Source organism: Phyllopteryx taeniolatus, chromosome 1 (genome assembly GCF_024500385.1).
Source record: "Phyllopteryx taeniolatus isolate TA_2022b chromosome 1, UOR_Ptae_1.2, whole genome shotgun sequence".
Classification (NCBI taxonomy): domain Eukaryota; kingdom Metazoa; phylum Chordata; class Actinopteri; order Syngnathiformes; family Syngnathidae; genus Phyllopteryx; species Phyllopteryx taeniolatus.
Window position 1 is genome coordinate 43,663,721 of NC_084502.1, and position 26,546 is coordinate 43,690,266.

Consider the following 26,546-nt stretch of genomic DNA (forward strand, 5'->3'; position numbering starts at 1 on the left):
GATGCACATTTCAAAGTGGCAAAAATAGCATCAACAATAACAATAGCATCATCATTGGAGAATGATCATGTTTACAATCCTAGCCCCGGCAACAGAGGCGGCCGGTCAGCCTCTCCACGAGTACCGAACGGCAGTTGTGTGGCGGCATTTCCAAAGTGAATTGGAACAATGCTATTAACTAGCCAAAATTGTCTTCAATTAAACCACAACAAAACTGAGATAATTGTTTTTGGCAATAAAGAAAAGAGGATGCTGCTAGTAAATACCTGGAGTCACTGTCTTTAAAAACCAAAGACCAAGTCTGAAACCTTGGCGTACTGATAGATTCCGACTTGACTTACTAAAACTGCCTTCTACCATCTGGAGAACATACACAGAGTGAAGGCTTGCAGGAGAAGCTCATCCATACTTTTATCTCAAGTAGACTTGACTATTGTAGTGGTCTTCTGACTGGGCTCCCCAAAAGAGCATTAAACAGCTGCAGCTCATTCAGAATGCTGCAGCTCGGGTTCTGACCAGAGCAAAGAGGTCAGAGCATATTACTCCAATTCTAAAGTCTTTACACTGGCTCCCAGTCAGCTTTAGAATATATTTTAAAGTTCTGCTACTGGTCTATAAATCAATAAATGGTTTCGGCTCTGAATACGTGAAAGAAATGCTAATGGAATATAAACGCTGTTGGTCTCTGAGATCGACAGACTCAGCTCTAATAGTGGAGCACCGAGTCCAAAGCAAACATGGTGAAGCAGGATTTAGTTATGATGCTGCACACAAATGGAATAAGTTGCCAACAGAAGTGAGGTCAACCCCAAGTGTGAATGTCTTTAAGTCCAGGTTATTTTTTCACATGATTTTTAGAGCATTTCCACTTTTAAATATTTCTTGCACTGTATGCTTTTTTAAGTGTACTTTTATTATTTTCTCTTTGTTTTAAATGTTTATAAGATGTTTTTTTTCTTTGTTTTTAAATGCTTTTAATCATGTAAAGCACATTGAGTTACCTTGTGCATGAAATGCGCTACATAAATAAATTTGCTTTTCTTTGCTTAGTGAATGTGCAAGGTATGTCGGCGCCCTCAAAAATGGGCAACACTTTGCTTATTCATTTGAAGAAGTACCCCCACCCAAGCGATTATGTGGAAAGAAAAAATACTAATAAATAAAATATACAAGCGCAGTGGGCACAGCCTGCCACACACTGCATAGCACATGTGGCATTAGCAGTTACCCACTGCTAGCGGTGGGGCCACCAGACCAAACAATCAATCGTGTTATAATAATTTAGGTGGTTTGTAAAATGGCAAAACTAGTTCCTCTGTATTTTTATTAAAGATGACGCACATTTGAAAGTAGCAATCGTTTTAAGTGTATATAGCATCATAACTGGAGATTGAAAATGTTACAATCCATGCGTCTTCATTATCCCCGAGGGGAAAGTCTGTTTATTTTGTATCTTGGCCGTCCAAAAATACACAGGATTTCAAACTAGTGTAGGCCTACTGTTGTTATATTGTTCTGCATTTGTTGCACTGTTGAGTAAAAATTGCCCTTATATTTTTCTATATTTATTAATTTGCCTTATTTGCTTAGTATACTTATATCTTGTTAGGGTTACTGCTTTAAATATTGACTGTGAGGAGTGTTGTTAATAAAAGCTTTAAAACCGGCTATTTAAAAAAGTTTTAAATAATTATTGTAAAAAGTCATGATAATATTCGAGATCAGAAGATATGAAAAAAATTACCGTAATTGTAACTTTTTTTTTTTTTTTTTGCCAGATTGTCCAGCCCTACTTTGAGCCACAGTGAGTTTCAAACTTGAAACACACCAGCCTCCCAAGTCACATACTGAGCCTGTACTGTCCGAAAATTTGTAAACTTGTTTTTAAAGATGTTACCTGAAACTCAACAAAAATGTGGCAAACTTTAGCGTGGGCTCTATTTTCGTGATTGGCGTAAATCTTGCACGACACGAGCCTTGCGCTTGCACAAAAATCAGCATACACTACCATTTGCACCCTGCCACAGATGCGTCGTTTATGAAAATGTAGCGCCTTGTGTCGAATATTGTTCAAAATCAAACACCTTGTTTCTTTTAAAGAAAAAGGTTGCAGGAATATTGGAGAATTGTTATGACAGGCATGCTGAAAAAAAGACACCTTTGCAGGTGTCTTTCAGTGTCGAAGGCCCATGTGGTGCATCTCATCCATTTTAGTTCTTTGCATATCAGAAAAGAAAGGCTTGTCACCGCAATAATCACAGGTGTTGGAGCAGCCAAAAATGAGGTCAAGTTGAAGAGAACATGTAATTAAGCAGATTAATTATCAATGTAAAGAATGAAATCAAGCGTTGTGAATTATTTTGAGAATGTGATAACAGACAATGCAAGGAATAAACTAAAAACCAGAGAGGCCAGGATTCAGTGGGTGTGTATGTTTGGGGGCGGGATTTACAATTTTCATTTAAACAAGTGAAGATTGCATTTGAGGCTTAAAACAACTACTTCCGATTGCAGGCACTGGTGAACTATGAAAGATCCAGTGACTACACTCACAAAGACCAAACAAATACAAACAGCTCTTAAGCACGCTCATGCACATGCACATGCACACACACACACACACACACACACACACACACGCACATTAATACGCAAGGCTTTCTCCGGGCAAAATCGGATTTTTGAACCTCCCTAATCCCTGGTTACAATCTGCATCCTGCCATCAGAAGGGGGAGGGTGGCGGTGGCCGTGGGAGGGTGAGCTTTCCTGTCCTGGGATCCTCACAGAGCTCTATGCTCCGCCCACTCAGCTATGCCAATCTAACACAAACTAAAACACACATGAGGCATGATCTCTGAGTGGTGACGGGAGTACACACCTCAGCAAATTCTCAGCCATAGAGAGCGTCAGTCGCCTGAACTAATCGTTGGTGGGATGGAAGGGGGATAGGTGGGAGGGATGGGGTGCGGCACATCTTTTTAAAAATTATTTTGATCTTTCTTTTTATTTGGTGGATTTTGCTGGATAACAAAGTAAATAATTCAGTCAAATTTACTGCTGTATCGCAGGATCCGCTGAGGAGCAGGTTTGCAGGCGGCCCCCACTGGGCTTGACCATACCATCACCGGCCATGACTCGATCTGGAGATCCCCAAAACTACTGGTCTTTTGATCCCGTCCCTGACACCTTCTGACACACTCATGACTTCAGGTCGCCTGCCGGACAGCAAGCCCGTCAACTTAATTTGCTGGAGCCGACCGGACACCAGCCGCCGCCGACCTGGGACACCCCAGAGTCACGTTTAATGCAAGGATCCTAGCAGGACTGGGAACAGAGGAATGAAGAGGAATATGTTCCTCCGGTGGATCGTACTGCTTTCCCAATGCTTTGTATGCCACGTCCAAGGAGAACTTCCTTTCATATCAGGGAACAATGCTGCGATGCTGGTCAACTGGTGAGTAGGAGCTTCTTGCCTTTGACAAACATAAAGCTAAGTGGTGCTTGGGACAATAGTTCCGACTTCTGACAGAAGTGTTGCTCGCCAGTTTTAATCTAATTTTAGAGATGGGGTTAGGGTTATTTTAAGGAACATCTGAGACACAAGGAGTGATGTCCTCAAGAAAGTTGTACACTAATCTCCGCCTCCAGATACACAAATGGTATCATGGACTAACAGCGCTAATAAAAGCCACCCCTCCTGTTATTTTTAGCCACCTGCCTCACTGCACGTTTTCTATTCTGTGCTTAAGCGAACTTTAGGCCTCATTCACAAACCTTTCAGCAGAACATATCTGTTTTACTTTTCAAGTGGCATTTGATGTTTTCTTAAGAATACTTACACATTTAAGTGCATCATAATTGAGGAATATCATGGATCACTGATTGATTCGAAAGTTGCATAATATCATAGGATTAAAAATACCATTATAGCTTCATAAATCCCACTTACATTTTCCTCAAGAATCTTTCAAACATTTGATGAGCCAGACCCAGTTCTTCGTTGTCATTTCAAGATTGTCTATGACAGAACTCCTGCTAAAAAGCATGTAGCAGCAAGGCTCAGAATATACCTGTTTATATAAATAACTGCAGCTTAGACTGCTAAATTACTTACTCTAAACCAAAAGAAAAGTTATTAGATGCAAAGAAGAGCAAGTACTTTCCATCCATCCATGCACCCATCCATTTTCTACCGCTTATCTGAGGTCGGGTCGCGGGGGCAGTAGCTTTTGCAGGGAAGCCCAGACTTCCCTCTCCCCAGCCACTTCATCCATCTCTTCCGGGGGGATTCCGAGGCGTTCCCAGGCCAGCCGAAGGATGTAGTCTCTCCAGCGTGTCCTGGGTCGTCCCCGGGGTCTACTCCCGGTGGGACGTGCCCAGAACACCTCACCAGAGAGGCGTCCGGGAGGCATCCAAATCAGATGCCCCAGCCACCTCATCTGGCTCCTCTCGATGTGAAGGAGCAGCGGCTCTACTCTGAGATCCTCCCAGATGACCGAGCTTCTCACCCTATCTCTAAGGGAGAGCCCGGACACCATGCGGAGGAAACTCATTTCGGCCGCTTGTATCCGGGATCTTGTTCTTTCGGTCACGATCCACAGCTTGTGACCATAGGTGAGGGTAGGAACGTAGATTGACCGGTAAATCGAGAGCTTCGCCTTTCGGCTTAGCTCCTTCTTTACCACGACGGATCGATACAAAGTCCGCATCACTGCAGACGCTGCACCGATCCGCCTGTCCATCTCCCGTTCCATTCTTTCCTCACTCGTGAACAAGACCTCAAGATACTTGAACCCCTCCACTTGGGGCAGGATCTCATCCCCGACCTGGAGAGGGCACGCCACCCTTTTCCGACTGAGGACCATGGTCTCAGATTTGGAGGTGCTGATTCTCATTCCAGCCACTTCACACTCGGCTGGGAACTGGTCCAGTGAGAGTTGGAGGTCACGGCTTGATGAAGCCAACAGAACCACATCCTCTGCAAAAAGCAGAGATGCAATACTGAGGCCATCAAACCGGACCCCCTCTACGCCTCGGCTGCGCCTTGAAATTCTGTCCATAAAAGTTATGAACAGAATCGGTGACAAAGGGCAGCCTTGGCGGAGTCCAACCCTCACCGGAAACGAGTCCAACTTACTGCTGGATATGCGGACCAAACTCTGACTCCGGTCGTACAGGGGCCAAACAGCCCATATCAGGGGGTTCGGTACCCCATACTCCCGAAGCACCTCCCACAGAACCCCCAGAGGGACACGGTCGAACGCCTTCTCCAAGTCCACAAAACACATGTAGACTGGTTGGGCGAACTCCCATGCACCCTTGAGGACCCTGCCAAGGGTGTAGAGCTGGTCCACTGTTCCACGGCCAGGAGGAAAACCCCCTTTGTTAAAAATGGGGACCACCACCCCAGTCTGCCAATCCAGAGGCACTGTCTCCGATGTCCACGCGAAGTTGCAGAGGCGTGTCAACCAGGACAGCACTACAACCTCCAGAGCCTTGAGGAACTCCGCCCGAATCTCATCCACCCCCAGGGTCTTGCCAACAAGGAGCTTTTTAACCACCTCGGTGACCTCAACCCCAGAGATAGGAGAGCCCACCTCAGAGAACCCAGACTCTGCTCCCTCATGGGAAGGCGTGTCGGTGGAATTGAGGAGGTCTTTGAAGTATCTAGTCAGAACTTCTCGACCTCACACACCAGCTCGGGCTCCTTCCCTGCCAGAGAGGTGACATTCCACGTCCCTAGAGCCAACTTCTGTAGCCGGGATCGGATCGCCAAGGTCCCCGCCTTCGGCCACCGCCCAGCTCGCACTGCACCCGACCCCTATGGCCCCTCCCACAGGTGGTGAGCCCATGGGAAGGAGGACCCACGTTACCCTTTTGGGCTGTGCCCGGCCGGGCCCCATGGGTGCAGGCCCGGCCACCAGGCGCTCGCCTTCAAGCCCCACCTCCAGGCCTGGCTCCAGAGGGGGGGCCCAGTGACCTGCGTCCGGGCAACGGAAACCATTAATTGTATTTGTCATAGGGGTTTTTGGAGCCGTGCTTTGTCTGGTCCCTGACCCAGGACCTGTCTGCCATGGGTGACCCTGCCAGGGGCATAAAGCCCAAGAAAACATAGCTCCTAGGATCATTGGGACACACAAACCCCTCCACCACGATAAGGTGACGGCTCAAGGAGGGGCAAGTACTTTCCACAAGTGGCCAATAGTGTTTTTCATTGATAGCATCCTATAGACGGAACCATTTTGTAAATGTTTAACAAGCCACTTGTTTTGGAAGTCGGGGTGGGTCGTGTGGGGGTGAGTGTGACAATAAAAAGACACCAGTACAGTGGAGTGGCATTTGCTGTTCCTGTGCTTCTCTGTCATATACCCAACAATTCATGACTCAAATGATAGATTCTGAAGACTGAGGGGAGGTCAGACAGGGTAACATGTCAGGGTCCAAAAAGCACCCTTCTTTCTAAGATTTCAATTTCTAAGAAATGTGGTTTATACTCACATATAATTTCCTTGCTTTTTACATTAGATTAAAAAATGTCAACGACGCCAAGTGATTTTAAGAGTGTCATCCAAGCTAGTTAAATGCATAAATAATCCATCCATCCATTTTCTGTACCACTTATTCTCATTAGGGTTGGTCGCCTTCCAATCGCAGGGCACATAGAAACATACACCATTCGCAATCACATTCACACCTACGGGCAATTTAGTGTCATCAATCAACCTACCGTGCATGTTTTTGGGATGTGGGAGGAAACCGGAGTACCCGGAGAAAACACACACAGGCACAGGGAGAACATGCAAACTCCATACAGGCGGGGCTGGGATTTCAACCCCGGTCCTCAAAACTGTGAGGCAGATGAGCTAACCAGTCGTCCACCGTGCCTGCATAAATACAACCCCAATTCCAAAGAAGTTGGGACATTGGGTTATCCATCCATCCATTTTCTGAGCCGCTTATCCCCACAAGGGTCGTGGGAGTGCTGGAGCCTATCGCAGCTATCATCGGGCAGGAGGCGGGGTACACCCTGAACTCGTTGCCAGCCAATCGCAGGGCACATACAAACAAACAAACAACCATTCGCACCCACATTCACACCTACGGGCAATTTAGAGTCTTCAATCAACCTACCATGCTTGTTTTGGGGATGTGGGAGGAAACCGGAGTACCCGGAGATAACCCACACAGGCACGGGGAGAACATGCAAACTCCACACAGGCAGGGCAAGGGATTGAACCCCGGTCCTCAGAACTGCGAGGCAGACGCTCTAACCAGTCGTCCACCGTTTAAGATAAGGGTTTTGCCTGTGCAGACCGCATTTATCTTAGTAGAGGTGTAACTAACATAATCAGAGGGATGTCTATGGGTGAAAAACCTGTAAGTGTGATGCTGAGAAACGCAATCAGTGCCATTCCGCAAACTTTGGTCATAGCCATTCCAACCATGATGACAACAACTACTGTTTGTAACAGAGGTCTAAGTAATTGACCAGGAAAAAGTGGAAGACGGGGAAATGTGCTTTCATTTTTCTCCCTTCACGGTACTCAATGCGCTTTAAGACTGTGTCCTTATTCAGGAGCAACTGGGGGTTCAGTATTTTGTTCAAGGTCACTTCAACAAGGTCACAAGGGCTCAGGATTTAACCCAAGGCTGGGTTTGGAGACGACCACTCTACCACCTGAGACATACCGCCCAAGACAAATTTTATGAGAGCTGTATTTGTAACGAAACACCAAACTTGTGGGTGAGCGAAAATACTGAAACACATACACTCCAAATAGAGGTGAAGAGGAATAAATATTTAGTTTCAAATCTTTTGATTGCAATCATTACATCATGCCCATAGACCTGAACAAATTATCATTCCTCTCTTGTGATGCTTTTCAGGTTTTCACTAAAGCTTCTTATCGCTGATGGCACTAACAGTTGGTTCTGGACCGTCTTTATAGTTTGCACAATGTTTGTGTCATCAGGTGCTGCTCTTTTCCTTGATATCGCCATTTGACATCTGTTACTTAGTACACTAATGGTTTCTTTTCTTTCTTCAGGACATTACAATGGCTTGCAGTGGCTCTTACCGAAGTTTGTGCAATGGCTTTGATTGATTTTTCATCTTCTCTGAGCTTCACAACTGATTTTCTTTTAATTCATCGACAGCTCTCTTAAGTAAGTTAGGCTTCCAACTAGGATGAATGTAGTTATCATAGGCAAAACTCTGAAAAAGAGTCTCTCCCTCTCTCTCTCTCTCTCTCTCTCTCTCTCATAAACATAAAAAATGGTTGAAATAATGGTAGGGGAGAATGTGACTAAACAGCATAGGATGGTGTTGTGCAAGATGACTCCGGTGGTGCGGAAGAAGATTAAGAAGACAAAGGCAAAGCAGAGAACCATGAGGTCGAAGTTGAGAAAGGAACAGTGTTGTGCGGCTTTTCAAGAAGATGTTAGACAGGCTCTCGGTGGACAGGAGGAGCTTCCAGAATACTGGACCAGTACAGCCAAGGTGATAAGAGAGACAGGCAGGAGAGTACTTGGTGGATCTTCTGGTCGGAAAGGGGAGAAGGAGACTTGGTGGTGGAGCCTCAAAGTACAGGAAATCATAAAAGTAAAGAAGCTAGCTAAGAAGAAGTGGGACACTGAGAGGACCGAGGACCGAGGAGAGGAGAAAGGAATACATGGAAATGCGACGTAGGGAAAAGGTAGAGGTGGCAAAGGCCAAACAAGAGACACATGATGATATGTATGCCAGGTTGGACACTAAAGAAGGAGAAAAAGAGCAATACAGGTTGGCCAGACAGAGAGATAGAGATGGGAAGGATGTGCAGCAGGTTAGGGTAATTAAGGATAGAGATGGAAATCTGTTAACTGGTGCCAGTACTGTGCTGGATAGATGTAAAGAATACTTTAAGGAGTTGATGAATAAGGAAAATCAGAGAGAAGGAAGAGGAGAAGAAGCAAGTGTGGTGGACCAGGAAGTACCAATGATTAGTAAGGGGGAAGTTAGACAGGCATTAAAGAGGATGAAAAATGGAAAGGCGGTTGGGCCTGATGAAATACCTGTGGAGGTATGGAAGTATCTAGGAGAGGTGGCTGTGGAGTTTTTGACCAGCTTGTTCAACAGAATTCTAGTAGGTGAGAAGATGCCTGAGGGATGGAGGAAAAATGTGCTGATGCCCATTTTTAAGAACAAGGGTGATGTGCATAGCTGAGGGAAATATAGAGGAATAAAGTTGATGAGCCACACAATGAAGTTATGGGAAAGAGTAGTGGAGGCTAGACTCAGGACAAATGTATTTGTGAGCAACAGTATGGTTTCATGCCTAGAAAGAGTACCACAGATGCATTATTTGCCTTGAGGATTTTGATGGAAAAGTACAGAGAACTCAGAAGGAGCTACATTGTGTCTTTGTAGATCTCACAAAGCCTATGACAGAGTACCCAGAGAGGAACTGTGGTACTGCATGTGGAAGTCTGGGGTGGCAGAGAAGTATGTTAGAATAGTACAGGACATGTATGAGGGCAGCAGAACAGTGGTGAGGTGTGCTGTAGGTGTGGCAGATGAATTTAAGGTGGAGGTGGGACTGCATCAGAGATCAGCCCTGAGTCCCTTCCTGTTTGCAGTGGTGATGGATAGGCCGACCGATAAGGTTAGACAGAATATATGTGCATGAATGAGAGGGGCGGAGGGGGAAGAGTGAGGCTACAGTGAGAAGAGACAGCGAGGGTGGAGGACTTTAAATACTTGGGGTCAACAGTCCAGAGCAATGGTGAGTGTGGTAAGGAAGTAAAGAAACGGGTCCAAGCAGGCTGGAACGGGTGGAGGAAGGTGTCAGGTGTGTTATGTGACATGTTTAAGTGTATGACAGTGGTGAGCCCAGCCATGATGTACGGATTACAGACACTGCCGCTGAAGAAACAACAGGAAGCAGAGCTGGAGGTGGCGGATATGAAGATGTTGAGGTTCTCTCTAGGAGTTCCCAGGTTGGATAGGATTTGAAATGAGCTCATCAGAGGGACAGCCAAGGTTAGATGTTTTGGAGACAAAGTTAGAGAGAACAGACTTCGATAGTTTGCACACCTGCAGAGGAGAGAGAGAGTATACTGGTAGAAGGATGATGAGGATAGAGCTGCCAGGCAAGAGAGCTAGAAAAAGACCAAAGAGAAGGTTGATGGATGTCGTGAGGGAAGACATGAGGGCACTTGTTGTTAGAGAGGAGGATGCAGTAGATAGGCTTACATGGAAAAGGATGACACACTGTGGCGACCCGGGACAAGCCGAAAGGAAAAGAAGACCTTTATCTGTGACTTACCTGTTCTTATTTTCTTCTTTTTCCAAAGTCTTTATCTAAATAATGATTATACCCAGCAAAGAAAAGTCTTCCTTGATCAGTCCTATTCCCAATACATTTTTTAAGTCTTTTTAAAGGGATATTGATCCTTCCACAGACACTGTTGTAGCTGCCACAGTGAGCGCAAAATGGAGTAACTATGTCACCTCCAGTACATTCTCGATCAAATACCTTTTGACCAAAATGATGAGAAGGTGTCAGTGAGTTTTTCATTCATTTGCCACCATTTGTGAGGTATACAATCCAAAGAATTTTGCCTTCAGTCTCACAAAGTCAAAGAACCGAGACTTGCTGTGTAGAAGAACACCACCACCGTGAACCTGTGTGCTCTTGAAGCGGGAGAAAAGGCACCTTCCGATAGCCTCCTCTGTTGTCGAACAGTAATTTGACCAAATTGGTGGTGTTAAACGGTGCTATTTCTGCTTTTTTGTGAGGGATTGTGCAATCTGAGGTAAGGCACTTCCCGTCTCACCCGTGTATTTGAAAAAGAAATACGCAAATTCAGCAATTTTAATGATTGAATCATGGGCATTATTGGACAAAAAATATCATCAATTGAAAGCATAGACTAGAGAACTCAAAGGAAAATAATTTTATGTAGCCTAATTATTATTATTATTATTATTTACTCTTCACGTGTAGAGGAGGCTCAGCCTCCCCTGCCTTCCGTGACCGCACACACTAGGTCGGGTGCTCAGTGAGCTGGGTGGCGGCCTAAGAATGTCACCTCTCTGGCAGGGGAGGAGCCCGGCGACTGACTGGAGATGTGGCCGTAAGGTGGTCGGTGCCTGTGGCGCCAATCCCTGAACCCATTGTTGGACACCAGCGGGAAGGGATGCTGTCAAGCTGAAGGAGTCCTATCAGGCCTTTTTGGCCAGTGGGACAGCTGATGGTTACCGGCTAGCAAAGTGGAATGTTCTTCTATCTCTGGGGTTGAGCTCACTGAGGTGGTAAAAAGCTCCTTGGTGCCAGGGTGGATGAGATGCACCCGGAGTTCCTGAAGGCTCTGGATGTCGTAGGCCTGTCTTGGTTGACACGCCTCTGCAACATCACATAGACGGGGACAGTGCCTATGGATTGGCAGACTGGGGTGGTGGTCCCCCTTTTTAAGAAGGGGGAATGGAGGGTGTTCTCCAGGGGGATCACATTCCTCAGCCTCCCTGGTAAGGTCTATTCAGGGGTTCTGGAGAGGACGGTCCGTCGGGAAGTCGAAGCTCAAATTCAGGAGGAGCAGTGTGGTTTTCGTCCTAGCCATGGAACACTGCACCAGCTCTTCACCTTCAGCAGGGTCCTCGATGGTTCATGGGAGTTACCCAGCCAGTCAACATGTGTTTTGTGAGTTGGAGAAGAGTTTCGGCCATGTCCCTCAGGGAGTTCTTTGGGGGGTGCTCTGGGAGTATGGGGTACTAAACCCCTGAATAAGGACTGTTCGGTCCCTGTACGACCGGTGTCAGAGCTTGGTATGTATTGCCGGACGTAAATCAGATTAATTTCCAGCGAGAGGGTTGGACTCCGCTAAGGCTGCTCTTTGTCACCGATTCTGTTGATTACCTTTATGGACAGAATTTCTAGGCGCAGCAGAGGTGTTGAGGGGGTCCAGTTTGGTGACGTCAGTACTACGTCTCTGCTTTTTGCATATGATGCGGTTTTGATGGTTTCATCAAGCCGTGATGTTCAATTCTCACTGGAGCGTTTCACAGCTGAGTGTGAAGTGGCTGGGATGAAAATCAGCACCTCCAAATCTGCGGCAATGGTCCTCAGTTGGAAATGGTTGGAGTGCCCTCTCTGGGTCAGGGAAGAGTTCCTGCCCCGAGCGGGAGATCAACAGGCAGATTGGTGCAGCGTCTGCAATTAATACGGATTATGTATCGGTCTGTTGTGGTTCAGAAGGAGCTGAGCTAAAAGACGTAGCTCTTGATTTACCGGTCAATCTACCTACCCTCACCTATGATCACGAGCTGTGGGTCATGGCCAAAAGAACAAAATCACGGATACAAGGGGACGAAATGAGTTTCTTCCAATGAGTGTCCGGGATAGAGATAGGGAGAGAAGCTCAGAGTCAAGCTGCTGCTCCTCCGCATTGAGAGGAGCAAGTTGAGGTGGCTCGGGCATCTGGTTAGGATGCCCCCTGGGCGCCTCCCTGGTGAGGTGTTACGGGCACATCTCACCGGGAGGAGGCCCCAGGGACAACACTGGACACATTGGAGAGACTATGTCTCTCGGCTGGCCCGGGAACGCCGTGGGCTCCCCCGGAAGAGCTGGACGAAGTGGCTGAAGAGAGGGAAGTCTGTGCTTTCCTGCTTGAGCTGCTGACCCCGCGACCCAACCTTGGATAAGCGGAAGGAAATGGCTGGATGGATGGATAATAATAATAATCTGCGATTGGCTGGCGACCAGTTCAGGGTGTACCCTGCCTCTCGCCCAGAGATAATAATAATAATAATAAAGATAATAATAATAATAATGTACATCTCTAAAGTGGGCGGCACGGTGGACGACTGGTTAGAGCGTCTGCCTCACAGTTCTGAGGACCGGGGTTCAATCACCCCGCCTGTGTGGGGTTTGCATGTTCTCCCTGTGCCTGCGTGGGTTTTCTCTGGGCACTCCGGTTTCCTCCCACATCCCAAAAACATGTGTGGTAGGTTAATTGACAACTCTAAATTGCCCGTAGGTGTGACTGTTAGTGTGAATGGTTGTTTGTTTGTATGTGCCCTGCGATTGGCTGGCAACCAGTTCAGGGTGTACCCCGCCTCCTGCCCGATGAGAGCTGGGATAGGCTCCAGCACGCCCGCGACCCTAGTGAGAAGAAGCGGCTCAGAAAATGGATGGATGGATGGATATATATATTTAAATACATATTAAGAATAACAATGATTTATAGTGTTTTGCTGACCTTGGTTGACTGGTTTGATTGTTTTAGAAGAGTCCTTTTGTGAACTGATTAGATGCAGGTTATGGCCTTCTAGGTGGTGTGCACATATGAGGGGCGTTCATAATATAAATAACAGACTTTACACCGATCTGATCGGCTTGATCGGTATCGGCCGATAATTAGCATTTTATGCTGATTACAACATTTATGTCATGTTGTAATGTTGATTTGACCTAACTTATGTCAGTGGCCAATCCTTGAATGCCCCCTAGAGGTCATTGATGTTTTAACTTTTGTCTAAAATGCTAGACAATACTTTAAGATACTCAGTATACAGTACACAAGTATATACAATAAATAAACAAGTCATGTAAATAGACACATTGTTCCATCTTGTGATCGGATTGGTAATCGGTTATCGTTTTTTATAAACTTGCTGATCGGTGATCGGCCCCAAAAATCTTGATTATGTAGAGGCTAATAAATAATATAGTACAAATGTCTACACATAAAAGTGATGCAGTGCGTCAGTGGGCAATTTCAGGCCTGGTGCATGAATTAAAACCAAAAAGGAATGGGAAATCCACACTTTTAATGATAATTGTACTACAAACTGGATGGACTTGTATTACAGTTCCATTTTACATAAGAGTATTAAGCAGATGCCTTTCAATGACCCACACCCCACCCCTGCACCAACCCTCCACATGTCACAGCTGGCTGTCCAATCCCATTCCGACATGCATACAGGTTCATGTTTCTAAGCAAGTTGAAGTCAACTATTCCAGTTATCGGATAATTAAACCTCATACATGCCAAAATTTACTCAGACATTATCAGGTTGCCTCCAAGATGTCGTCCTACACTTTGCAGATGTCCTAGTCTGGACAGTCATTAAAATCTGTGGACAACTGCACACACTGAGGAACAACCAACCAATCCCTCACTGATCTGTGATGTCATCTTCTTATGCAAAAGGTGACGGGGTTGGCTGGATGGTGGCCGTCGGGGTGGGGGTGGTCGGGTGTTGCCTGGGGATTAACCCGAGGCTTCTCTCTGGTTCTGTTTCATGTGTGTGTGTGTGTGTGTGTGTGTGTGTGTGTGTGCGTGTGTGTGCGCGCGCAGGCGGGCTCACGCCAGGGATAAGTGTTGTTTTACAAGGCTGCCCCGGGCCCGTAGACAGCTGGTTGTGTGAGGGATAGGCTACTCTGCCATACTGGCCTCCGCTCATTGACGCTGATCCACCGACAATGTGTCCCACATTTAACTGTTGGTCTCACACGCTCATTTCTCCTTCTTTTAATCTAGAATTAGTTACAGCCCTTTAACGTGTGTTACCAATAGCACGCGGCATACAGTGTGTCTTTCAGCAGGTGAAGAATAAAAGTTAAGTCTGGCTGATGCACGTTTTTTTACTGACGGCTCTCCATCACTGCCGTTTGACCCCATTACTCGCTGTGTAGAGAGGATTTTGTTTGGTGGACATGCACACAAATAGCTTCTGGTAGAGCCATGACAACTGGATTAATCAAATGCACTCATATTTATATAAGAAGTTTTTGTAACTGTAACTACGGGTTTCCTGAGTTTTGAGGATAGTTTGACATAAATGTGGCCTTTTGGAAATAAAATGTTATAACTTTAGGATTCAAGTTAGATGGATGTAACTATGTCTTTAAACATCTTCTCTTGTGCCCAAACTATTCTTTGTAGTCTTGACCTTTGACCATTAAAAGAGCATCCCTTATGTTAAGTGGTTGCTTCTAAATAATGTGTCACCACTTCCTTCGATTAGTGAAACTGCTTTTTGCATTCATTCCACACACTAACCTCTGCTTGTGTGTATGTCCTCCGTGCCAGCGGTTAGTCCAATCAGAAGGTACTGGTTGAGTCTGGACCCATCATCTGCCACCACTACGGACTTGGAAGCATCCTGAGTCCACGTATAAACCACCTCAGACACTGGATAGGCATCTGGCACAGACAGAGAATCGCTGCATATATCTTTGTATTCTAAATAAGCCAACTTGAACAATACGAGGGTCAACATTTGTTTAACACACAATGTACTTTTATGCAGCTTTTGATTAGAACACAGCGTTGTTTGTGCAAGTACAGATATTTCAGTGTTTTCTTGTTCAAAGCACCTATCTGGGTCAGTTTGTCAGCCGAAGCAAGACCAAGTTGGATTAACCTTCATCATGTATTGCATCACTCTTGTGATGAAAAAGCCACCCCTGTGATTTCATCTTGCACAAACAAATGATCTGTCATTTGCACCTGCAATGGCTAAACATCAAAGTGTGTATTTTGTCCAGGGGTGGCCATGAATAATTAAGTACTGATACAAATTGTGTGTCATGTGGAAGTTGATTCCTCAGACAAGTTTAATTTGCTTGAGCAAAGTTAGCAAGGAATTTTTAATATAAAACTTCAGTGCCTGGGGAATGGGTATTGGCTGCCGGAGTGACCATCACATGACGACATGCTCGTATTTCTCAACAAGAACTGTTAGGCTGGAGTTGCATGTCAGTTCATTTAAGTGGGCTGGTGAATTATTCACATTTTTTATGACTGGACTGCCAATGGAAATCATAATTGAAGAGCAAAATAACAGTTAATTTTTCCAATCATCTGTGATTGGCTGTCGTCCAGTCCAGGGTGAACCCCCGTCTCTCATGCTAAGTCAGCTGGTCGAAGCCCCAGCTAACACACGACCCAAATGAGGACGACCGCTAGCGAAAATGAATAGATTTTCCAAACATTAAATAAATAAATATGTTGAAATGCTCATCCCTTATTCAGTCTGATGAGACACTATTAAAATCAGAGCACAGCAGAGATGGCATCTGTAAAGCTGAAGTATACAGTGGAGTTCAAAGGCAAAAAAGGGCTGCTATATGCAGTGCTTAGCTCTAAGGAACAATTGCTTCTTAGGATTTCTACATTAACCCAAAAAGAATTAGGGATGAACAAAAAAAATATCTGATATGAATATAGTGATATAAAGAGAACACACATTGCTGGAGAAAGTAGATACAAAGTTTGCGAGGCGTTAGACAGAAAATGAGTTATTCCATGTAGAACAAGCTATCCATATAGTATCCAGGGAAATTATGACCAAAGCAACAGAAAATAGTACATTAATGTAGATTATAATAAGTGTTATGCACTGGTAGTGTGCATAAGGCTATTGCCTTTCGTGCAGACAATGCAGGTTTGATTACCGGGGAGTGCCCCAATACCCAGCCACTGCCAATCCCAAATCCGGATAAAAGATGGGTCTCCTCTGTTAGGAAGGACATCCAGTGTAAAAAAAAAAAAAAAAAGTGTGCCACACAAATCATGTGAATGACTCACTGGTAACCCCTGATGGGACAAGCCAAAAGTCACAACGACAACATACCGACAGTCTATGAAATATCCTGTACCTCTTTAATTATTATTTGTGTACAAATATCCATCCATTTTCTGAGCCGCTTCTCCTCACTAGGGTCGCGGGCATGCTGGAGCCTATCCCAGCTATCATCGGGCAGGAGGCGGGGTACACCCTGAACTGGTTGCCAGCCAATCGCAGGGCACATACAAACAAACAACCATTCGCACCCACATTCACACCTACGGGCAATTTAGAGTTGTCAATTAACCTACCACACATGTTTTTGGGATGTGGGAGGGAACTGGAGTGCCCGGAAAAAACCCACGCAGGCACGGGGAGAGCATGCAAACTCCACCCAGGCGGGGCCGAGGATTGAACCCCAGTCCTCAGAACTGTGTGGCAGACACTCAAACCAGTCGCCCACCGTGCCACTGTACAACTATATTTGTGACAAAATATACAGCTGAATAAAGTGGCAAACTGTATGAGGAAGGTGTTTTGAACGAAGAAATGTAATACATGTTGTGGGTGCTCACCTGCCTGCTGGAGATTAGTGTGGTCTGCTTTAATTAGAAAATACTTAGATTGGAATAAGGGACTGTCACTGATTTACATTACTCCCAAGAAGAGCTCATTGCTTTGGCAGGCATGATGACTCATACCTATGCCAACTTTCCCACAATTCAAACTAAGTGCTGAACACTGTGTGCCAATAAGGTTGCCAGACTTCTCACTAAACCTTATCTGTCTGTCTGAAACATGAAGGTTGCAAATTTTACTATCTATGCAGTTCAGTCTCATGAAGTGGTTTTCCAGATTACCATTATTTTAACACAGCTCTTTTTTCCCCGGAACAAATTTGACCATGTAAAGTTGTGTTTAGCTCAAAGTGCCTCTTTGCTTGAATCCAAAATTGGACTCCTCCCTGAGATTAGCATTCAGATTTAAAAAAAAAAAAAAAAAGGTGCATGCTGAACAAGACACTGTGCGAATTGCAGTGACTCATCCATGCATGACTGAGAATTGACTGTCGGAAGGCAAGTGGGTAAATTAGAACGTTGGTTCTGCAGGAGAGGGTAAGGGATTAATGGAATTCACCAGGGCCAATTATGAATTATGAATACGTGTAATAATAGGAAATGTTTGTTTCTTTTTCTTTCTTTTTTTTTTTTTTTGCTATGTAACTTTTAATGTCATTTAACATCACCATAATAAAGGGAAATACAGATACAATTTACGTCCAGTAATTGATAAAACCCTGTTTAATCTCACGTTTAAAAGCAACAATAATGGCAGTGCTTGTTGTATGTTAGGGCTAGTCACAAGAAATTATCATTACCATAAAATAAAATGATGTTGAAACAATTTTCTAGGTTATGTGAGGCTCATTATTGTGACTGTAAAATAAAGCTATGTAACACAGTGCTCTGTGCCTTGGGAGCCAAGTCTTGAATTATCAATTTACAAAACTTGCTTTGGTTGAGATCAATTTGAGCCATTTTTAATTTCAGCAAGAAATAGAGGCTTAGTGCTGTCACTGATTCCTTTATGATCTGCTTGTACGCTGTGGAGATAAGTGCATTGTGAGGAATGCGACTGAATGTGAAAACAGGTGATGTTAATGTCAGTCAGAAAACACAATAAAAAGTATGACAGGGGATGTTTTGTGCAGAGGGGCGAGTGAAATACAATATAGCAGATTATTGCTATAATGTACACACCTCTCACCTGCAGGGCATTCCGCTAAGGCGATTAGATACGACTTTGACCTAGGAATCCCAAGTGCCCCCCTCACACTGTAATTGGATTTCAGTCAAACGTGCTTTTCATATATAGTGACAGTGGCTGGAGTGCATCCCACAGAAATCTGGATCCAGAAATCCAGATCTGTTTTTATAAACCCTCTCTCCGGGATCACTGCAGTGTTATACACGCCCTCGTCAGTAGGACAAGAACACAGGGCATCTTATTATGGGCAAGCACTACAGTTGGGTGGCCTAATTTAGTTGGTTAACGTGCAGTAATCCTTACTTCTTGATTGACCTACCAACAATGCTTGTGTACTACTGGACTTCCCCCAATGCTCAAATGACTGATCAGCTTCTGTAATTGCTGAATTTACCCATAAACACCCGTTTAGTCTTACTTGTTTGATTTTTGTATTTTTTTTATGATGTATTGCCTCACATAGACTGTGAGAGTAAAATGCTGTATTCTAGTTTTTTCTACACATATTTCATATTTCGTGAACCAAACCTGACTTGACTCACAGCTGCCAAACTTCAGCGGACAGGCGTGGGCGTCCATGGGGAAATCCTCCAGTTGCATGGGACATTCGGCTGATATTGTCAGTCTGAGGCGGAATAAAAACAAGAAGGATTAGATTGTTTTAACAGTAGTTAATTGGGGGTGGGGGGAGGGGCGGTGTGTGTGTGTGGAGGGGGCGGGGGGGAATTAATCAACTGTAAAGGCACCCGTAACTGAAATCAATAAATCTGCACAAAATGAGTGTTGATTTTCCTTTTGCACATGAGATGACAGCCCTGCCACCTGGTGGTCACATTCTTGTTTACAGCGTCCATTAATTGTGTGACTCTTGCTTGAAGTATATCCTACACTAAAGTAGAACCGGGCGGCACGGTGGCCGACTGGTTAGAGCGTCAGCGTTTTCTCCGGTTTCTTCCCACATCCCAAAAACATGCACGGTAGGTGAATTGGAGACTCTAAATTGCTCGTAGGCATGACTGTGAGTGCGAATGGTTGTTAGTTTCTATGTGCCCTGCGATTGGCTGGCAACGAGTTCAGGGTGTACCCCGCCTCCTGCCCGATGACAGCTGGGATAGGCTCCAGCACGCCCGCGACCCTAGTGAGGAGAAGCGGCTCAGAAAATGGATGGATGGATGAAGTAGAACCGGTAGTTCATACAATAACTTTTCATTTAGCTACCATGTCATAGAATGTTTGGATGGCACAACTTATTATTTTTCCTGGTTCATTTAAAAAAAAATAAAAAATACAAAAATAAAAAATAAAAACAAACAAAAAAAATAAATATTATACTTATAAATGTAGAATAAAACAACAAAAACACAATTGAAAACAACATAATAACATTTAAATAATGGAAATAAATAACCAACACAAACATGGGTAATAAATTACGCGCTTACACGTATCTTCACGTGTTCCAAAAAGAGTTGGAGAAGAATATCCATATCCTGTAGTACTATTTATACATAACAAAACATAACATTGTATCTCATGTACCAATATGCAATACACTTTCTTGCCACAATATCTGTATTTATGTGCAACTATGTAGTTACCCAATATATACAATTAACTATCTCTGTGCCAATGACCGACTAATGTAATTTAGTTCATACACTGTTTATTAGAAATAAACAATGTACAACCCCAATTCCAATGAAGTTGGGATGTTGTGTTAAACATAAATAAAAACAGAATACAATGATTTGCAAATGATGTTCGACCTATATTTAATTGAATACACTACAAAGACAAGAACATTTAATGTTCAAACTGATAAACTTTATTGTTTTAGCAAATAATCATTAACTTGGAATTTTATGGCTGCCACACATTCCAAAAAAGCTGGGGGAGGGTCATGTTTACCACTGTGTTACATCACCTTTTCTTTTACAACATTCAATAAACATTTGGGAACTGAGGACACTAATTGTTGAAGCTTTGTAGATGGAATTCTTTCCCATTCTTGCTACAGCTTCAGCAGTTCAACAGTCCGCGGTCTCCGTTGTCGTATTTTACGTTTCATAATGCGCCACACATTTTCAATGGGAGACAGGTCTGGACTGCAGGCAGGCGAGTCTAGTACCCGCACTCTTTTACTACGAAGCCACGCTGTTGTAACACGTGCAGAATGTGGTTTGGCATTGTCTTGCTGAAATAAGCAGGGGCGTCCATGAAAAAAACGTTGCTTGGATGGCAGCATATGTTTCTCCAAAACCTGTATGTACCTTTCAGCATTAATGGTGCCTTCACAGATGTGTAAGTTACCCATGCCATTGGCACTAACACAGCCCCATACCATCACAGATGCTGGCTTTTGAACTTTGCATCCACAACAGTCCGGATGGTTCTTTTCCTCTTTGGCCCGTAGGACACGACGTCCACAATTTCCAAAAAAAATCGGAAATGCACTTACGGATGTAGCGCCGAACTGTGTTTACTGACATTGGTTTTCTGAAGTGTTCCTGAGCCCATGTGGTGATATCCTTTACACATTGATGTCGGTTTTTGATGCAGAGCCGCCTGAGGGATCGAAGGTCACGAGCATTCAATGTTGGTTTTCGGCCTTGCCGCTTACATGCAGTGATTTCTCCAGCTTCTCTGAACCTTTTGACGATATTATGGACCGTAGATGATGAAATCCCTAAATTCCTTGCAATTGTACATTGAGGAACATTGTCGACTATTTTTTCACGCACTTGTTCACAAAGAGGTGAACCTCACCCCATCTTTGCTTGTGAATGACTGAGCAATTCAGGGAAGCTCCTTTTATAGCCAATAATGGCACCCACCTGTTCCCAATTAGCCTGTTCACCTGTGGGATGTTCCAAACAGGTGTTTGATGAGCTTTCCTCAACTTTCTCAGTCTTTTTTGCCACCTGTCCCAGCTTTTTTGGAAAGTGTTGCAGCCATAAAATTCTAAGTTAATGATTATTTGCTAAAAACAATGACGTTTATCAGTTTGAACATTAAATATCTTGTCTTTGTAGTGTATTCTATTAAATATAGGTTGAATATGATTTGCAAATTATTGTATTTTGTTCTTATGTTTAACACAACGTCCCAACTTCTTTGGAATTGGGGTTGTACCTTATACATACACTTTCCCATAACAAAGTCCTGTTGATGTAACAATTAGAGTTCGCAATAATATAACATCATCTTTCCTAGTAAAAAAATAAATAAACAATGACTTACAACTCGCTAATTCCAAACCCTGTTAAATAATCAGGTGATTAACCAAGTCCCTCTGGTTTCCTGTACCTCTCCAGTTTTTGTTTTAGAGTTAGTTTATGCTTGGACATTGTGCCTGATCCACCTTTAGTCTGCTCCATGGCACGGTGGAGGACTGGTTAGCACATCTGCCTCACAGTTCTGAGGATTGGGGTTCAAATCTGTCTGCCTGTGTGGAGTTTGCACGTTCTCCCCATGCCTGCATGGTCTCCTCCCACATCCCAAAAACATGCACGGTAGGTGAATTGGAGACTCTAAATTGCCCACTATGCCCGTGACCCTAGAGAGGATAAGCGGTACGGAGAATGGATGGATGGATAGTCTGCTCCACATTTTCACACCACAGATGGAAACACAAAGACTTTGTTGTTGTTGTATGTGAGTATTTTGTCTTTAAATTCAATTTTCCCTTAAATTTCAAACAGTAAACACCCTCTTTAAAAAAAACAGAAACAAACAAAAAAAACACTGGATAAAACCTGGCAGCAGATCAAGTCTAGCTTTATAGATTAGAGTACAAGTTCAAATTCCACAAGATCAGAAAATCATGTATTATTGTAAATTAGTAAAATATTCAGAACAAGGAGCTGAAAGGTTAATATCATAAATTCCCCTGGGTTAATCCTGTTTCTTACCCTGTAATACAGTATACGTAATTTCAGTGGTACGATGAGTGAAGTTCAGTGAACTTTATTTATTCAGTGGCGCACAAAGCAATACATTAACCTCATTCCAAGGAATACTCACCCCACCCCCAACGAGCTTTACACTGATCTGATAATTGTCTGACCAAGATGTGTTGAAATCCACTTAGGAAATGTTTTTTTTTCCATGTTCCAATGCCTCCTGCACACATATGCAGCAGAAGGATTCCCAATTATACGACTCAATTGAACAAACTGGATAAGAGGCCAGCTTTGGTTCCCACTGAGACTCAGCATGCGTTCCACACCAGTGCAAGAATAACCAATTGCATTACTGTGTCAGTTTAAAACAACTAAAGAAGTCTATTAAAGACAAAGCATGTCTTAGAAATAAAAATGTCTGTTGCTGTTCTACAATGTACTCCGCATTCACGTGACCTTGGTCTTCATAGCGGTATGGCTGAAAGATTTTTGAATTTGAATGTGGTTTCTAACAGTCTGCAAACAAGACCTTATGCATTCTGCTCATACTTCAAGGTAGCTTTTGTGTTTTCTCTGAAGTGTTTGTAATGAGATGAGATCGGAAAAAAAACGTTTCCACCCAACACCATGAGAGTGAAGCAGGTTGATCCTAGCCAGTTCTGTCTGAACGCATTTGACTTCTTCCAATGAGGAAAAACATGAAAAGTAAAAAGACCATGGCTGCTGAGTTGGATGTGTGTTGTTAACACTCATGGGTGGCTAAGCTCTTTTGATAATGACAAGCCCAGCACTGGAAATATCAGATGATTAAAAAGCAACCTACTCTTGCCTAATTTTCACTGCAGGTTGGATTCTGATTCATTTTCAGTGCCTATACTCATGGTTACACAAAGTGTACTGTATACCCCCTTCCTTGTAGAGATCAAGGGTCCTCGTTCGTCATCACTATCAGTGATGGTAGCATGTCAGTAGCAGTAATTATCTGTTCCATGTACTGTTTACAAAAGTCCATCCATCGATTTAGTATACTGCTTCTACTTATTTGGGTTGTAAGAGAGCTGGAACATGTCGCAACTGATATTGAGCGAGAGGGAGAGTATAACCTGGATTGATCAGCAGTCAATAAATAGTAAGGCATATAATCAAACAAACCATTAGCACCAAAGGATAATTACGAGTCTTCAGTGGACCTAACATGGATGTTTTCGTGAAATGGGGGAGGAAGCCGGAGTACCGCCTCTCGGCTGTGAGGTAGACAAGCTAACCCCAGAAGTGGGCAAACTTTTGTGCTCAAGGGCTACATTTGATTTGTAAAATGGACAGATGGGCCAGGTCATTCCGAGATGAGGTTTTGAATTTTTTTTCAAAACTGTATGTAAAATTTAATAATGGAATATGCCCTGTGATTGGCTGACAATCCAGACGGTCTCTCTCGCCCAAAGCCATCTGGGATAGGCTCCAGCTCACCCACGACCCTAATGAGGTCAAGTGGTATAGATTATAGAACAAGGATGGAATAATAATAGAATAATAATCAATTCTCATTTTTAAATGTTCTTATATATAATTTAATTAATTATAAAGATAACAATTATTGAATAAAATAAATAGAAAATGTTAAATTTATTGTCCATAAAAAATGTAACTTTTTTTATCTAATGTTTTTCATATAATTAGTTACAATAAAGCAATTCTCAATACATTTTAATCAACATATTGAAAAAAGGCTTAGTGCAGTAAATATTACAGGATTCTTGGTAATGTGAATGTTTGGTGGGCATAAAAGAATGCCATAATTTGTCCACCCCTGTGCTGACCATTACTCCAACTTTTACAGGAGTCATGTCTCAAATATTTAACCCTGAAATATCATCAACATCATGAAAATGTGCGGGGAAAAAAATGGAATCAATCAATCCAAATGAATATTGCGTGTGGTAACTACTGTACAGTATGATATTGAATTATTTTTGCTTTTACAGCAAACTAGATGTGTCGAGGGCAGGTCCAAAAAGAACCACTGGGTGTCATTGTTATATCATTTGAAGAATTTCTGCTGCCCGTCTTTCAGTTAACCTCTTCTTATACTGTATTTTTAATAAATGGTGTTTGGTAAGCATATTATTTGAAATCTATAAATACATATTTAAAAAAAAAAGTTAATGAGTGAATACCAAACATTATTTGGGTTAAACGTATGACCCACCTCATAGTGTAAAGCAGAGTGCCATCATCCATGAGCCTCAGCAGCTTGTTTGGTGTGGTCATGTTGTGAGCAATGGACTTCTTGCCATTGAGGAAGAACGTGTCAGGTGTCCAAATGTTGCTGGCCAGCAGGTTGTTCAAGGACAACTTTTCCATCGGCCCTTTGAAGCACAGGCGCTCGTCCTTCCAAGTTTGACGGAAGAACACATCAATGGTGTACTCCTGAGAGGAAACACCGGAGAAAAAGAGAACAAATTTGACCAATAACAGTAAACACTATTCTTCTTAGCTCACATAAATCCACTGTGATTGACATAGGGAGAGATCAAAGTGAGTGAGAGAGTGGCTTATTAAGGGCATGAATCATTTGGAAGGGGCTGGAAAGGGCCATCCACAAGATATTTAAACTTTATCATGGGAACAGAATCAGCAATAATAACTTACCTCAAAACTACGATGAGACCTTTATGAAGGTGAACTCACCATTTCTGTGTCAGAAACCGGGCCAAAGCTTGTGACAAAAATATCCGTCTTGATCTCTGTGACGTTCTCTGTTGAGAGAACATGGACAAAGCTTGACAACTGGGCCTAAATTTGGAGCACTATCAAAGCTTTTTTTTTTTTATTTTTTTTTTTAATAGCAGAGCAAAAAGATACAATATTCAAAAAGGGAAGGTGGCTTCAAAAATAAACTCCTGCAAACAAATAATAAGAAAAGAAAACTAGAAACGGCAGAAAAATACAATGAGTATATTATAAAGTCAACACAACCTAGGCTTAAAAAAACAAAACAAGAAAACAGTCAAACATTTTTGAAAAACTACATATTTAGTCTCTTTTGTGTTAGGCCAAGTTGGGTCTTATTTGAAAGAGAATTTATTACAATATGGACAGTCTGTTATGGAGCCGAGCCACCTTAAAGCCATGACTGAATTACAATTTCATAGTAAGGTAATCTGCATGCTACTATAGCATGCATTTGCACATAAAGAAACCTTGGTTGTCTTTCACAATGCTTCATGAAGATTCCTTCCAGTTTGCCCAATGCCCATATATATATATATATATATATATATAACAGAATACATTACATGTTCCGGATAAGATGAGGGTGGTTTCATAATAGAATTCGCAACACTGTGTAACAACAACACATTCATCCACAATGGACTGTTCGTGGCCGGCTCTGATTGCTTGTCATGTAGCGAGATCATCAACAAATGGTGGATTGAGGCCTTAAATGTTTGCTGCTTCTATATTTACTGTATGTACCCTCTTGTCTAGGGCAGCAATTGTTACCAGGATGTGAGGGCAGGGTTTTGCAGCCATTCAGTGTAAAGCAGCTTTATACTTCTTCCTTATTTAGAGTTATCGATGTATTTAATCATGCATGTACCACGTATAAAAGAATTGGAGGTGGACAAAGAATGATAATGCCATACATTAAGAGATCAACGTGTTGTTAGCTGAAGACTAGTGAAACTGAAAAGCTTTCAAATAATAACCTTCTAGAAAAAAAACATCTTGTAATAGCAGTGCGTGTCAACGCTCAACATTTGCTCCTGTTGCCAAGGCGAATATTATGATGAGAACACTGACGCACCCTCTTAACATTGAGGCCATTTAACTTGCACATCTCAACCATTCACTTATCAGTATCTTGCATTTCCCCTAACCCCCACCCACCCCAAAAAGAAATGCTGAGTAAAAATGTCAGCAGGATCTTAGAAGTGCAGGTAGAGAATTTGGGCAATGGTTGAGTTTAGATGACACAATTAAGTTGGATAGATGGATGGATTGAAGCATTACAGACAGACAGACAGACAGACAGACATATGCTCCAACCTCCAAGGCCAGGCCGCAGCCTGTTGTCATAACCATCAAGAAGCCCATCCAGGATCCTGGTGAACACTGTGCTGTTGTCGCTCGTGGCCGCCTCCTTTGGAGCCTCCGGGGAGGACTTACAGCCTCTGCGAGGGGAGAGGTGAAGTCAAAGGCCCAACATTTAACCACCTCATGTTAGTTAAAGTGCAGGCGTGTCAAATGTACTGTGGTTAAATGTGATCCACTGCCGGGCCAACACTAGGGTAACCTTGTTATGTTAAATTATTAAA

At 43.3% G+C, this 26,546-nt stretch overlaps 2 protein-coding genes across 5 annotated transcripts in view; one reads left to right on the forward strand and one right to left on the reverse strand.

The window, feature by feature from the left end:
- The window catches only part of LOC133489125 (gamma-aminobutyric acid receptor subunit alpha-5-like), a 36,950-nt gene that overhangs the window by 8,385 nt on the left and 2,019 nt on the right, over positions 1 to 26,546 (reverse strand). For all 3 annotated transcript variants that reach the window (XM_061797915.1, XM_061797906.1, XM_061797897.1), the window contains 5 exons: positions 26,278 to 26,402; positions 24,916 to 24,983; positions 24,434 to 24,654; positions 18,868 to 18,950; positions 15,049 to 15,192 (listed from right to left, as the gene is read on the reverse strand). In XM_061797915.1, coding sequence (XP_061653899.1) covers positions 15,049 to 15,192; positions 18,868 to 18,950; positions 24,434 to 24,654; positions 24,916 to 24,983; positions 26,278 to 26,402 — 641 coding nt within the window. The remainder of the gene's footprint in view (positions 1 to 15,048; positions 15,193 to 18,867; positions 18,951 to 24,433; positions 24,655 to 24,915; positions 24,984 to 26,277; positions 26,403 to 26,546) is intronic.
- The window catches only part of LOC133489092 (gamma-aminobutyric acid receptor subunit beta-3-like), a 70,688-nt gene continuing 47,084 nt past the window's right edge, over positions 2,943 to 26,546 (forward strand). The window contains exon 1 of one of the 2 annotated variants that reach the window (XM_061797818.1): positions 2,943 to 3,454. In XM_061797818.1, coding sequence (XP_061653802.1) covers positions 3,339 to 3,454 — 116 coding nt within the window. In that variant the 5' untranslated portion in view covers positions 2,943 to 3,338. The remainder of the gene's footprint in view (positions 3,455 to 26,546) is intronic. The other variant, XM_061797826.1, reaches the window with a different exon arrangement.